A 15,961-nucleotide genomic window follows, 5' to 3' on the forward strand; every position below is an offset into this window, starting at 1 on the left:
GGAGGAAGATAATGTTGTTGACTGTGTCTAATCTGCACTCTGTCAAGGAGTAGGGTACCGCCCAAGGATGTACTCGAAGTGTGGAAGATGACGAGACTTGCACGCTAGTAGATGTGCCACACCACCCACACCTGTAACTCAGTTTCCTGGCAATAGGTGACATAAACCACGTAATCCTGTAGTGTCGGCACGACTTGAGACACAAGAACGGGTACCGGTTCTAGAGCGAGTACGGGTTCTGGAGGATCTATAATAAGAATGTATGCCGGCTAGGGAACTAGTATATACTTCGGCTCCAGAATTGGTTCAAGAACCGGGACGGGTTTTGTTTCGGCCGTCTGAGTGTCGGAATAACAATTATATCGTGGCCAAGAAGGTGGTTCTCTGGCAAACTTTCCTCTGGAACCTCATCTATGTATGAGGAAAGGGATGGGTACCCAGAACTTGTCATTTGCCATGGGTGCAGTTCCGACGGCCCGCAGAGGGGAGCCAGAGAGCCAACGCTAGAGGGTGAAAGAGGGCTGAAACGTGCGACATCTGCTGCGCTACTGGCTGGTTTGGACTCTGAAGGATTCAAAATGTTCACACGTGGGTAAGTTTGGGGCAGGCAGCCAATTTTGGTCGGCCACTTAGGGGCTTAATAAATTTAGGGTGTGTTAATGTAGGTTTAAAAGTAACGCTGCTGATTTCTTAGCGTAAAAACTCCAGCGAAAGAAGGCAACGCTTCAGCCAGCGATTCAGCAAATTAGCGTGAGGAGTTTTCAGCCCGTGTGAAGAGGCAGCCTGCTGGGGACTCCATCGCTTGGTGAGTAGCAACTTTGGGAGAAAGGGGTGCGACGTGAGTGAAGGGGTGTCCTTCCATGGTGCCCTTTCACGAAGAGGCGTGCCTGTTGATGAGCAGCAACCAGAGAAGGTATTCAGCCGCTAGCAGAGAGAGCGCCACACCAGCAAATAAGTACTTCTATATGCGAAAGGGTGCCAGCAAAGTGAAGGGGTGCCCGTTGATGTGCCCGTTCGCGGGAAGGGGTGAGAGGGCAGGTTCGAAGGGTTACCACCCGAGGGATGGGGTACGCAAAGAATCACCAGCACGAAATTTTCCCAAAAAACCACCGGGTACGTGGCATGCCGCACACACACATCTGCGTCTTTATCTGTTATTTATGTAATTGGAATAGAAAAATTCATGTTACCTCATGCTCGTGGGTGTGGGTGTACCACCTTTCTTCTACTTCCATGCAACTCTGGGAAGGGGGAGAGAGGGTAGCGGCGAGGGTGAGAGGCTCACAACCTTCGGGTCCCGGGAAAAAATTTGTTCTGATACCACTGTAAGGATTCTAGGTACTAATCCTTAATTAAGTACTTAACTCATGATTAAGACTTAAACAGAGTACAATAGGCTCCTTATATAGGAGACGAAGAGACACAAATGAAAAGACACATCTCATGGTGAAGAGACACGACTTTAGACGTAAAGACACATCCTTTTGATGAAGAGCTGCAACCATTGGACGAAGAGTCGTAACCATAGAGCGAAGGGGTGTGACGAGTCGTCGAAGGAGTGTGGCTTTTGGCGAAGGGTCTCTTGAGCAAAGGGTCGTGACCATCCAAGCGTAGGGGTCCTCCTTGGCATGGCACTTCGCGTATCTACAACTAGGAGTAGATGTAATACTGCAACATAGTCACAATCGTGACACTAGGGGTTACAGACTTGCTTTAGACTCTGTGGCCGTTGGCCAAGTTCTCTGTGACACCTCCAGATGCAGCAGGATGTAGACTCATTGTGGTTCACTTCTTTGGACATGCAGAGCCCACCATGTTATGTACAAATACATGAGGACTCCTGGGCAGGTGAGGTTGCTTTGCGCACGGCTCGTTCTACTTGCTTTAGACTCTGTGGCCGTTGGCCAAGTTCTCTGTGACACCTCCAGAAGCAATAGAATGTAGACACATTGTGGTTCACTTCTTTGCTGACACGCAGAGCCTGCTATGTTATGTACACATACATGAGGACTCCCGGACAGAGGAGGTTGCTTTGTGCAGGGCTCGTTCTACTTGGGCTTGGGCCAGATACTCTTTGCAGTCACGCCTATCTCGGGGACACTCGGATGCAGATTACTCCCCATCCAAGCTTGCCTTGAAGATAGCACCGTTAGCTACTGCTGCAACATCAGTTCTTTCTGCTCCCCATGAGGATCGTCTCATGGAACGTGCAAGGATTAGGTGGGCCCCAGTTTCAGCATCAGAGGGGCCGACTGCCTCAGGAGCTTCAGCGATGCCTTGTTGGAGGAGAGATTGACCTTCTTATGCTACAGGAGCATCATCTGTGTGAGAGCCGAATTAGTCGTTGTGGTCAGCTTTTGCGTGGACGATATGAGACTTTTTGGTCAGCTACATTTGGACCTGGAGGCATCCAGGGCGGGGTATATATGACTATTGCGGATTCTTTGCAGCAGGCGATTGTGGGCAGAGGGACTATTGTGCCAGGCAGGGCTCAGCGGATCACTATTCAAGTTCAGGGTTGCCTCGTGGGCTTCTTGAACATCTATGCGCCCAATGTGGCGAGTGCACGTGCAGAGTTTTGGTCTTAGATTGTTCAGTCTCTGCCGCGGGCAGAGCAATGGTGCATTGGGGGTGACTTCAACATGTTGGAGGACCCCTTAGACAGGATTGGAGGTAGCCATACTACTATGCATGGAGTTGAGTTGGCAGCTTGGGAGAGGTTTTGTATGATTTTCCGGGTTTCTGATGTGAGGCAGCATTCTAGCTTTGTGAGGCCCCCAGACAACATGGCCTTCTCTCGTTCAGACGCAAAGTGGGAGGAGTGAATCTATCTCGGATAGATCGCTTCTACACTAGTGACCACTTCTGTGACTTGGGTGGGACAGTTGGCATTCTGGCTGGGACTTCCTTTTCAGACTATGCACCAGTGATCCTCACAGTGAGACAGATAGGCGGAAGGGGGGGGAGCACGATGCTACGCATCCATGAGAGGGTTTTGCTGGACTCTGCGCTCAGAGAGCGAGTTGTGGCTCTTTGGACAGAGACCTTAGACATGCAGGATTCTCCTACTGACGGAGTGGCCTTAGGACTTGCTCAGCATAGTCGACTTTTTCTTCAAGAGTTCACGACTCGCCTGGCTGCAACGACAGAGGAGGAGCAGCGTCTCCAACAGGGCGTTGCCTCCTTGCAGAGGATGCAGGAGCAGCATTCAGACAGTCCTGGTTGGAGGAGCAGTTGCAGTAGGCTCGCCAGGAGCTTGTCAGCACAGAGGAGAGGCGCCATGAGTTTGCTTTCCATCGACAGGCACCTCAGTGGACCCAGGTGGGTGATAGAGTGACAGGCGCTTTCTTTGAGGCAGTGGAACCCCGGCATACGTATGCCAAGGTCAGTTAGTTGAGGAGGCCCGACAGGTCAGTTGCTTCAGAGCCAGAGGACATGCGTGCAGTTGCTAATGACTTTTACCATGATCTATTGTCTGCAGAGCGGCAGAGCCTCAGCCAGAGCGTCAGGATGCATGCAGAGAGCAGGTGTGGGCACAGATGCCTTGTCTTGTGACTGAGGAGATGCACCAGAGGCTTGAGCTGCCTCTTCAGCTAGAGGAGCTACACGCAGCTCTTTGAGCACTTCCCCGTGGTAGCTGTCTAGGTGAGGATGGTTTGACTCCCAGCTTTTTCTTGGAGTACTGGGACTTACTTGGCTCAGATCTCTGCAACGTTTTTCAGCACATCCTGCACACAAGAGAGATGCCTGGCAGCATGAATGAGGGCCTCATCTACCTCATTCCCAAGGAGGGTGGCTCCTTGGATGAGATTCAACAGTGGCGACCCATCACCATCCTCAACTATCCTACAAAATTCTTGCCAAGGCTCTGAGTTTGAGGATTCAGCCACCTCTAGAGAGCATTATACATGGGACACAGACAGGTTTTGTCAAGGAGCGTAGTATCCTTGACAACATCTTCACCTTTTGGGAGGCTTCTGCCCTCGCGCAGCTCCGTGGTGAGGATCTCACGATACTTCTTCTCGATTTTGAGAAGGCCTACGATAGAGTTGACTGGGACTTTTTGGAGGGCACTTTCCACAGGATGGGCTTCTCAGATGCTTGGGTCAGAGGTGTGACAGCTCTGTACAGACGGGCACACAGTCAGGTACTTTTGTCAGGAGGTAGAGGTGATCATTTCATGCTCACACGATCGGTTAAACACGATTGCCCTCTTTGCCCCTTCCTCTTCCTGTTCTATGCTGAGGCGATGAGCAGGTTTCTGGTTTCACAGCAAGTTGGTTTATGTGGCTTAGCGCTCCCTATTCGGGGAGATGAGCTGCTTGATGTTGAGTTTGCAGATGACTCAGCCTTGTACTTGGATGGCCAGGAGGCCAACCTTCACAGGTGTGAGCAGGCTGTCAGGTTGGCTTGGACTTGTCTCCCAAGCAGCAGATTGCTCCCCTCCTCCTGTCCATCAAGAGGAAGTTGTTGCATTGGAGCTCCGCACGACTTTCTCTGGCAGGCAGAGTCGTAGTGGCCAACAAGGTGTTGTTGGCTACTATGTGGTACATCACTTCTTGTTGGATCTTTTCAAGTTCTTGCATCAGTCAAAGGCTGATCAGGAACTTCCTGTGGTCAGGGCGTGACACTCAAATAGCCCGGGCCAAAGTGGCATGGCAAGTCATCATTCTTCTTTGTTCTCAGGGAGGGTTGGGGATCATAGACCCAACACAGCAGAGCAGAGCCCTTCTTGGGAAGTTTATCATCAAAGGACTCCTTCCAGGAGAGGAGCCCTAGAAGGAGTTCTTGCTTCAACGGCTTAGTGCTAGAGTGCCTCAGGTTGGAGGCCCCTGGCAACCTTTGACCACATGGATTTTCACAGAGATGTGTAGAGTTGGCTTGAGCAGGAGACTGGAGGACCGTTGCTGTGAGTCTGCTCCGATCCTGGGAGCAACTGCAGAGAGGCTTGGAGCAGCGATAGCCTACTTGCACGGAGGAGCGCCTGAGAGCCTTTGGTTTGGAACCCCATGGTTAGCACTCAGAGAGGCCACTTGGTTGGTAGTAGGCCTCATGTTTCCTGGGGTCCCATGACAGAGGGTCCAGTATGCACTTTAGGTGACTGGCTACAATTCTCAGGCTTGTCAGAGGAGCTTCGGGGCATCCAGCTACACAGCATGAGAGGGGTGCAAAGCATGTGCCAGGACATCTCAGAGGCAGTACCAACTGAGTGGCTTGCAACTCTCGAGTCAGTAGCGCCCGGATGGATGGGGGCCTTCACGCAACTCGAGGTTCTCATCGCAGTTCGGGCTTGCTCAGAGACTGTACCCTCCCTGTTTTTAGAGCTACAAGGTGAGGGTGGGTCGTTTACACCGAGTTTCAATAGAGGCCCCACAGGTGGCAGAGTGCTCTAGAGACTGGCCACTGGAGACTATGGGTTTGGGAGAGCTGTCCACTAGCACGAGTGCAGTGAGATCCTGGAGAGTGGTTTTGGAGGGACCCTTTCTCCTCAGCAGATCATCTAGGTGTCCCTTTCTTTCAATACACTGTTCGAGTGGGACGTCACATATTGGCAGCACGGAGAGAGGCTCGTCCTGCTCTGCAGCACCTCATTGGCAAGAGGAGTGTCTCACACCTAAGTTCTTGTCAACTTTTTGGGAGAGGTTGTGGGACTCCAGACACTCGAGGCGAGTCACTCTGTTCCAGTGGCTAGTTGCACATCGAGCTACAACAGTTGGGAGTTGGCTTGTACATAGTGGTCTCTCGGCAGCATGCGCAACTTGTGACCATCTTGTGGAGAGTCAACCTCACTGTCTTTGGGACTGTCCTTTGGCACAGCAGGTTTGGCTTCATGTTCTTTGGCTGATGCCAGCTCTTTCCACAGCTCGGCAGTATACTTGGGGGGCAGCTGCTTGGTCCACTCTCACGGGCCCGGCACTTCAGTTTGAGCTATCTTCCACCTGTAGGATGATAGTGATGCAAAGGGGTCGACCTACGCTCCAGCTTGCTATACAGAGCTTACTCCACAGGAGTGGTGCAGTGAGAGAGGAGTGTTGGGAGCTCATCTGCAGCCTGAAACTCTGGTTCATCTGGCCGGCCTGCTGCTTGTGCATCTTCGAGGCTCTCCCTATACCACCAGCACAGACTGTTCGGGATCTTTGGGTAGAGCTGATCCATACTCTCAGAGGACAGTTCGAGAGACTCCAGGGCAGCTCCGACCGCATGCAGGAGCGCAAAGAGGCTTTCCTTCGACTCTGGCGTCCTGGGCCTTTTTTCACCATGGTCCAGGGTGTGCTCAGATGGCACTACCGTCCACTTGTGTGGCTCTTCCTCCTCCCATCTCTTGATTTAGCCTCATTGCATATGTTTTTTTTTTCATTGGGAGAGTCTCCCCCTCATGATTGTTGTAGCCCTCTCTTGTAGAGGTGGTTGTAGCCCTATGGGCAATTTCATTAACTAATAGAAAGATCTCTTTCTCGGGAAAAAAAAAAAAAAGATGCCGCACTTTGCACCTTGGAGCGTTCCGAGAACCGACTTGCCGAGAAGGCGACGTCAAACTGCTATATGAACTCAAGGGCTCGATGAGTGTCTTGGTAGCCTGAAAACGTGTCAAATCTGATGGCTTGATCCCCATCCTTGAACTCCTTGGTCTTCTTGTTCTCTTCTCATTGTCAAAAGAGGACGAGCTCTCCTCCACTGAACTGCTAGATGGCCTCACATGCCTTCTAGACCTAATTTATCGCTTTTTCTCCGTCTCTTCCGCCTTTTCTCATCCTCACTGGAGCTAGAGGACTACGAACTATTGGAACTCTCTAAACACAAAGAAAAATATGGGTCTTCCTTGAAACGAACACGCTTCTTGAATCTGCTTGCCACATCACAAGTAGACTTCCGGCCAAATAACCGGGGAAATCCATTGATTTCTTCTTCTTCCAAGAGTGCTTCGAGCCTTTCTTTAACTGATTCACCTTCTTTTCAAGAGCTCTGTCCGGCTCTTTCTGCGAGTAGAGTTCCACTTATCTGCACTTGTAACGGGAGGGCACCACGTGCCAACAGAAAACAACAGATGAGACAACTTTAAGCACTTCAAAACAGCAAAATGAAAGAGATGCACGACACACGAGACACGGATTGGCAGAGTTCCACCCCAAGAGAGCATTGGCCCCAAACCCTGGTTCCTCAAGCACATTGATGTCCTTCTTGTCATCATTCAAGGGTACCACGGCAAGGCACACTTCCACATCATGAGGTTAGGCATTGCAATGCTCTTTGGGCATGCCTTCGCACGACAAGAACAATGCTGCAACCTGAACAGAACCATCAATTTATTGCAAGATGGCAAACCAATCGTTCTTCAAGTTTGACTAATAATAGCCAACCCCGAATGATTTTAGTTTTTCTTTGTATCTAGATGTTTTACATTACCTATTTGCACATGTAAACTTTGTGTCATGTGTAAAGCATTTTTATGAAGCATTTGAATCAGGTGCATCAATAATTCCAAGCTGGATGAGATTGCCTAGGTATTGGATCTTAGTGCATCGAGACACCCCTTTAAAGATAGCACGGTTTGGGTGTGATGGCTTACATTGCTACGCTAGAATACCAAGAACTCTGATATGGATGAGATGACTAGATGAAAATCTAATTGTGGAACTGTAACGGGGCGGCACAACGTGCCGACTGAAAGAACAGACTAGAACAGACTTTTAGCACTTCAAAACGACTTGAACACAGAGAGAAAAACCCATGCTAGAGACACAACGTGGTGGACTTCCACCCCCAAATTCACTCGCGCCGAAACCCTAGCACACGTTTTGGAAATATTTTATATTGCTTCCACAAGGTACAAGATTGGGTGCTCTCCTCTGCTTCCTGCAATCGGAATGCCAGAGAAAAAAGCTAGCATTCTAGGCCCTTGGCCTCCCAAAAGTAGTCAGTAGTGAAAAGCTTCAACTTCTAAAAGCTCTGATCTCCAAAAGCTGGCACTGCTCTAACTCTGTCATAAAACGTGAAAATCCATACACTCTCCAACGTCAGCAACCTTTCACAATGTATAAGATTTTCGTACGCTGTGCTGAGTCTACAACCGTATGATGTCCTCGTTAGTAGTCGTTACAGTTCTGACTTTCAAAAGGTATACTTAAACAGAAGAAATACAGGCATTTTCGTCACAGAAACAACCTTTGAGATGCCACACGCGTCTCAGACATTTTTACTAAAACAGTTACCAATGGCCGCCGGGAACGCCTGCCGAATGGGGGCAGTGTGGGTATCTAGAAAGCCCGTTACACTTATATCAGAGCAGTCTTCTCTCGATTATTAATTTCTAAGGCTATGTAGATTTTGTATCTTATATTGATATATAATTATAACCTCTAAATTTTTCTATAAAAGGCCACGATGCGGAAGCCATTTTTTCCATGTATGTTGTCTTACTACTTCGTTATTGTGCCCAACATTCTCCTAGGTGGCAGCTTTTTTATGCTTTTGATAAGAAACATGTAGTTAATGGCAATAATGAGCGTGGCTCTATAAACTTTCATATAGAGAGAACTATATACATTGTTGACTCTACAAGTTGGTTTGTTATATCAAATGGAAACTTTTATACAGAGAAAACTTTTATAAATTGCTGACTATAGAGAAAACTATATACATTTCTGACTGCACAAGCTGGTTTGTTACATCATATAGAAACTTTATGTAGAGAAAACTATGTACATTTTTGACTGTACAAGCTGGTTTGCTACAACTGGCCCCAAAGTCTACCGTCCCTTTCCATACTCCCTTTTTGTATTGGTAAGAACAGAGTACAAATCAGGAAAGAGTTCTGTGCTCTATGTGCCCACACAAGGCACATATTTAAAGGCCACTAGCCAAAAGCAACTGTTACAAAAGCTGGCACTCCAAAATCTGCCAAAAATAGCCACCAAAAATTTGTTGCCACATGGCCCATGATTTGCGGCACAGAGTGCGGAGCTGTACAGACACAACGTCAACAATTTTTAGATCATGCCACGTCATCAATTTTGTGACACTTCAAGGTCTTTTCCACTTGCCCATATCACGAGTTTTTGAGGGAAATGAAAGAAAGCAAAAATAATCAAATAAATAAGAGGCAAGAAACACCTTCTGGTGGCAGATGCCCTCAAGCAAAGGTGGGCAGAATTATCAATGTACACATAATTACTCAAAACTACTGTTCAAAAGATTTCAACAAGCATGGTCACGTTGCAGACCAAATTTGTTGCTTTGATACCTACACCAAGAAACATCTGGTCGAGCGTGTATGCATGAATAAAAGGGAGCTACAAAATCTGTTTACCTAAAAAGATGCCTTGTTTACTATGAATGGCCCACTAAAAAAATATTCATGTCATCAAACTGAAGAACTCAAGCCATCAAACTAGCACATAAATAGTTAATCTACTATGTGCTCGATGAGCTTTATATTAGCAACTTGAGAAAAAGAATCAATGAATGTGTATCTAATAATCTTTCTATTTTCCTTATAAAATTCACAACTTCAAAAAGTACATTAATACATCTAAATCTAAATATCTGCCACATTTCACAAGGCAAGTGCACATGCAGATACAGTGGTGGATCGAGTGTAGAAGATGCACTCTGTGTACATAACTGTTATTTGCTAGGACGTCAAAGGATGAAAGCATAACATACCTGGCCTCTTGAAGCACCAAATTCAATGTACTCCATAATAATGTAGGATCCTCTTCCTGGTAAGGGTCCTGCCTGTTATATGAAAAAACTTAAAAATGCAATGCTGGAACGTGACTAAGCAGTAAACAACCAAACATCCTTCACCTTAAACGGCTTTGGCACTCTTATGGTGTTGGTTAAATGCATTGCATCAAGTCCAACTGCCTCTGCTTCAAACATAGCGGGTCCTATGTTCCTTTATAACATGCACCAAAAGCTCGTTTCAAAGTTGACAACTCGAATAATCAACTTCTCAAACAATATATAATGTCTAGTTTCTCCTTTTATACCTCAGAAAAATGATATGCACAACAAACCAGTTTACAACTCAAAATTCTGGATTAAAATTTCTCTCAAGGATTGGGCAACATCTTTATGCAGTAATATACTCCACAAATATTGCCTATACCCAATGGTAATATGCTCCACAAGTATTAATTAGAGGCCTTCTCTCTAAAAGAAATCTTTGCCAATAATGTTCAGCTCTACACACACACACACACACACACAAAAAAAAAAAAAAAAAGATGGTAGGATGGCCAGTTGTGCTGTACTCATGCTTGTGGCCGTTCAACTAAAACACATGAGGTCAATATCCTCTTAATAAATGTACAACCTCAGCAAGACTCTTAATCTTCACTGCTCTTAAATTTCAATTACCTGTCACAAGACGGGCACCACGTGCCAATGGAAAAGAACAGACTGAACAAACTTTTAGCACTTCAATAACAACTGAACTTAAAAAGATAGAGAGAGCACACGCGACACAGAGTGGCGGAATTCCACCCCAAAGAGTATTGGCCCCAAACCTTGGTCCCCCTTTCGGTATTTCTTTATATTACTTGAACTCAGTACAATGCCGGTACTCCACCCTCTGCACCTTCGTACTGAAGCATGCCAACGAATAAGCCCTCTGCACATATTTAAAGGCCCTTGGCCTCATAAGCAGTTACATGAAAAGCAGTAAACTCTAAAGCATCTGGTCCAAAAACAGGTGCTCAAAAGCTGCCAGCGTAAATCACGGAAATCCGTACAGGCTGCGATGTCAGCAAGCCAGCACAAAAAGCGAAAATCCGTACAAGTTGCTACGTCATCAGCTTTTTCTTTTTTCTTTGTGTGTGTGTGTGTGTGTGTGTGTGTGTGGGTCCAGCTTTATTTTAATGCCTTTATGTCCTCTGGCCCCATTGGGCGGGGTTCCAAAAGTTGGTGGAACTTTTACTTCTTCTGTTGCTTCTTTTTAGGGTTTAGGCCCCTCGGCCGGGATCTAAAGGTTGGCTCCGTTCTTCAGTAGCTTGACACGTAAGCAATTTGTGACATCCCCCCTTCTTGAAAGAAAATAATCGTCCGCGATTACAGGACATCTGCAAAACAACTCAAGTTAGCTCAAAAATTTCTGAGGGTCATTCCGAGGGATAATTAGTTTTATCATTCCAAATCAAAGCTCTTGATTTCCTGGGTCATTGGCTTCCCAGAAGAATCTCATCCAATAAGGAGTTTCATTCCAGATCGGAACTCTTGATATCCTGGGTCGTTGACTTTCCAAAAGTATCTCATCCAATAAGGAATATTCAATGGTTGGCACATCACAATGCAACACAAATGCTCACATATGCATGTTACAAGACATAAAAGCATAAAGCCGTCGATGAACACTCCTCCCGCATTACCTAACAGGGTCGGAGCCGGGAGATATTCAATGACTCCCTCATCACTCCTCCCACGTAACCTAAAAAGGTCCGGGCCGGGAGATATAGAGGCCTTTTACAACCAAACGCCCCCTAGACCGCAGCTTGCGTCATTTGAGGGTGCTGAGAGTAACCACTGCTCACTTCTTAATACTCCTCCCGCATAACCATCCAGGTCCGGGCCCGGAGTAACAACAACAATATTTTTTGAGCATTCAATACTCCCGCCCCCCAAATAACCACAAGGGTCCGAGCCATGAGTAGGTGCAAGCATTCTCAAACATAATTTCTCACTACTCCACCCGGGAGTAAATCACCAAGCATTGAAACCAGTATTCAAACCAGATTCAAATGGTTCAAATCGGCACCGAGACAGGTTCAAAACAAATACCATCCATTTCAAACAAATTCCAAAGAGGATCATCAAACAAGTTCTCCCACAAAATTCAAACTTGAAAAGCAATCTTGACAAATCGAGCTCAAAATTCGACTTGCTTTCCATTTTGAAACCTGCACCAACAACTAGGGTTGGGTTCTTTTCAAAAGGTTGTAGCCGACCGCAACATGGTCCATAAGCTCTCGAATAGTCGAAACAGACCTCGGCAGATAGTGTTCTTGTGGTGGTAATGGTAGTCCCAAGCAATCACATGGGACCTCCAAGGTTATCAGCTCAAGAAGAGACACCTACTAATAGATGTCGAGAAATTTCAAGTTATAATCTTTTAGGGTTTCCATGGCAAGCATTTCAGGATACCCCACTCTGCTAGAAGTTGCACTCCGAAGGAAGTTGTCAGAAACCATATAACTTCAGGCAAAATTTTTCTTGAAAGCTTGCCAAGTCCTTGGAGCATGCGGCTTGGTAGCTATAGACTACATGGCACTGCCTCTGAGAAAAACGGCAGCTTGAAAAAAAGTTTTGATCCTTCTCTGCAAGTATTCTTTATGGCTTATGCCCTGTAAGACATGAGCGATGAAGACGGGAGCGCGCCCGATGCGCGATGAAGTAAGGGTGGGAGTGGCTAATAAGTCAGGTCGGGACACGAAGATTCTTCAAATTCAATTCCAGTAGACTTTGGAAGCGCCAATTTGCTCTGGCTGCTCTTTGGTGGGACCGGTATGCTTACAGAAAAGCACACGCCTGAAGCTCTGACACCACTATCACAAGATGGGCACCACGTGCCAACGGAAAAGAACAGACTGAACAGACTTTTAGCACTTCAATAACAACTGAACTAAAAAAGATAGAGAGAGCAGATGCAACATGGAGTGGCGGAACTTGATCCCAAAGAGTATTGGCCCCAAACCTTGGCGCCCCTTTCGGTAAATCTTTACATTACTTGAACTCAATACAATGTCGATACTCCACCCTCTGCACCTTCGTACTGATGCATGCCAGAGAATGACCCTTTGCACATATTTAAAGGCCCTTGGCCTCAAAAGCAATTACATGAAAAGCAGCAAACTCAAAAGCGTTTGAACCAAAAACAGGTGCTCAAAAGCTGCCAATGTACATCACGGAAATCCGTACAGGCTGTCACGTCAGCAAGCCAGTGCAAAAAGCGAAAATCTACACATGTTGCCACGTCATCAATTCTTACGCTATTCTTTTTTTTTTTTTGTGGATCCAACTTTATTTTAATGCCTTTATGTCCTCTGGGCCCCATTGGACAGGGTCCCAAAAGTTGGTGGAACTTTTACTTCTTTTGTTGCTTCTTTTTAGGGTTTAAGCCCCTCGGCCGGCATCTAAAGGTTGGCTTTGTTCTTCAGTGGCTTGACATGTCAACAATTTGTGACATTACCCACAAAATTCATAGGGGACTATAGTTTGAATTGCAAGTCCTAGACAATGTGTTGTCCTTTACACCTCAACCAGAATCAGCACCCCCTAGGTATTTCTTTTATCCCCCCATTGTGACAGGTTTTAGGGTTACGGATTTTGCATCGGCGTCATAGACGAAACTAATCGTTGCGTTTGTTTGGCCAATCAAAGACTCTCTCTAGAAAGGTGGTTCATGCCAATCTTTGTCAGAGCTAAATCCTCTACCCACATTGATTTTTTGTCTCCAGAATCTACTAATTTTCTCTCTAACTCATTCTAGAACGAACATGATAATACATTCGGTTGAATAGACTTCTCCCCAATACAAGGTACTTTACGAGGGGGGGGGGGGGGGGGGGGGGGGGGGGGGGGCAGTTCATCTTCTGGTCCCCAATAGTGTGTCGATCTTCGACCTCTTTCTCTCTATATCAATTGGCTTCAGTATTAAGTGATAAATTCTATTTATCCGTCATATTCGATATTGTTATGCGCTCTCGTTTGTGACATTGGTATCAGAGCATGGTCTCCTCCATTCTGGGAAGATACGGGAAGAAGCCATGACAAGCCAAGAGAGAAGCAAGCAGGTGGAACCTCAAGACTTGGAGGAAAAGCTCGCAGAGTTGGAAAAGAAATTCTCTCTGCAGAAGTCGATGAGACATGGGATTCTCTGAGAAGGCAACAAGAGCATGATATTCAAGAACCTAGAGAATCCGAGGAGCGGAATGCTCGAGATCCTTCAAAAACGAGAAGTGAGCCGAATCCACTTGTTTCAATTCAGAGAAATAAGAAAGAACTTTCCCTATCATCCACAGTTCCACCTCACTCCTCTTGCAAAATACCCTTGAATATCCACTCTAGAACCATTGCCAAGAAATCCGGTCATTTCGGGAAGGATATAAAGAAGGTCTCTAGACCTGAGAACACTGCAGTCAAGTTTGATGCTTTTGACAAAAGTAGAGACGTCCCGAAAGCTACCACTTTCATTGGACAATTTGAAGTTTCCTTTGCAAATGGTTCCTTTGCAAATGACAATCTCTCAGAAGCATCAAAGGTGAGGCATGTGACCAAGCATCTCAGGGAACTGCGAGTACTTGATGGAATACCAAAGATCTACAAGGAACTCGAGAAAAGACCTAGATTCAATTCAAGGCTAAGTTCTCCAAGAAATTTTTGTCCTCTATACTTTGAGGGAGACATCAGAGAAGATTGGGATAGGTTTTCCCAAAAAGAGCACGAGCAAGTCATCGAATACGTAAACAAGTATTAGTTCACTCTTTCAAAGGTGGCTCCATTTTTTAAACTCTCTGAGGAAGAAAAAATAAAGAAATTCAACGAAGGACTTTTACCAAAACTTCGTAGATGCATGCAGATATATCTGCACGATACTTTGCAGCGGATGGTGGAGTCAGCCATGCAAGCTAAAAGTGTACACCTCAGTTTACAAAGAATGTAATCCCCTTGTAGTGCGATGGGAACCACTGAACAATGAAACACCAAATTTTTGTTGCCTCTCCTTGAAGGATACGTTGTTATCCGGAGATAGTTTTTGAATAGAAGACCCTCAAGTTTAAGCGAGAGGGCATGTCTTTGATCAAAGTTACATCTCTGAGGAAATCAAATAGTGCGTTTTGCTTATTTGCTCTTTTGCACAGAAATAGATATGTCCAATCAAGACCGATCACTCTAGACTGTTTATGAGAGTAAATTTAAATTGGACAAATGTGATGAATTTGTTTGCTCAACCATCCAGAAGGTCACTAATTGCTCTGGTATCTGGTAGTTCTCTGCGGGTAGGACATTACGGCTGTATCATTCCGAGCTTTCAAGCAAAGAAAAGCTTTCACTAAGCTTGAGTACCCTCTACTTGGACACCTCCTACCCGGTAAGGGAAGATATCTTCGCATTAGTGAATGAATTTTCTCTTTATGAGGAAAGGAGTAAGTGAAGGCTGCGGCCTATGCTCAATGAATTCCAAGATTGAAATCCCAGTTTACTTGATGGGCGGGTTTGCTCTAGGATCGAGTCAAGGGATCATCAGGTTGAGCGTGTTCGCTCTAAGAATCTTCACAAGAAGGGAAATCTCCAAAGTTCACCCAAGCTCTAACACAGCATGTACACCTTTGGATACATGGATGATGCATGAAGATGCAGACCTTGTTGTCAAGGTAAGTCGACTACCAATCGAACTTTTTTTTTGCTAAATAGAATGAGATGAACCAACTTCTTTTTCAGGAAGTGGATTGGCATTTGAGATACCTCTCTCGAGCGCCTTTTTGCGCGCAATGATATCCCGACACAAGAATCTCTATTTGAGATGTGTTCACCACTAAAGTGGCAAGTTATGGTTGCAGCATACACTTCTCCATAAGCAATCCAGTACCTGTAACAAACTTGGGCACCCGAAGTCTAGACTCTGTCGTGACACGAGAAAGATTCACTTAAAATACTTCACAACTTTAAAATCACAATCCATTTTGGTCAACACGGCCCGGCATAGTTCCGTGCCCAAAGAGATTGGCCCCAAAGACTGGCGCCCCTTTCGGTATTTCTTTTATATTAATCTTTGAGCAAAGTACAACTCCCGCAGGGTCCTCCGCTCTCAGACTCTGCGTCCAAATGCTCTAAGAAGTGAGGCCCTTAGGGCTCTTTTATTCTTACAAGGGATGCCAAAAGCAGAGCCCCAAAATTAGTTAAACTGAAAAGTAAAAGTTCCAAAAGCTTCAACTTAAAAGCAAATAAGTCCCAAAAGCTTCAA

The 15,961-nt window shown here is 46.0% G+C and overlaps 1 protein-coding gene across 2 annotated transcripts in view; it reads right to left on the reverse strand.

Annotated features, from left to right (window-relative positions):
- The window catches only part of LOC147433951 (Protein kinase superfamily protein), a 76,200-nt gene that overhangs the window by 43,812 nt on the left and 16,427 nt on the right, over nucleotides 1-15,961 (reverse strand). For both annotated transcript variants that reach the window (XM_086490571.1, XM_086490572.1), the window contains exons 3-4: nucleotides 9,808-9,898; nucleotides 9,664-9,735 (exon numbers count right to left, since the gene is read on the reverse strand). In XM_086490571.1, the coding sequence (XP_086346697.1) occupies nucleotides 9,664-9,735; nucleotides 9,808-9,898 (163 nt within the window). The remainder of the gene's footprint in view (nucleotides 1-9,663; nucleotides 9,736-9,807; nucleotides 9,899-15,961) is intronic.

Source organism: Adiantum capillus-veneris, chromosome 19 (assembly GCF_014529385.1).
Source record: "Adiantum capillus-veneris isolate H3 chromosome 19, ASM1452938v2, whole genome shotgun sequence".
Classification (NCBI taxonomy): domain Eukaryota; kingdom Viridiplantae; phylum Streptophyta; class Polypodiopsida; order Polypodiales; family Pteridaceae; genus Adiantum; species Adiantum capillus-veneris.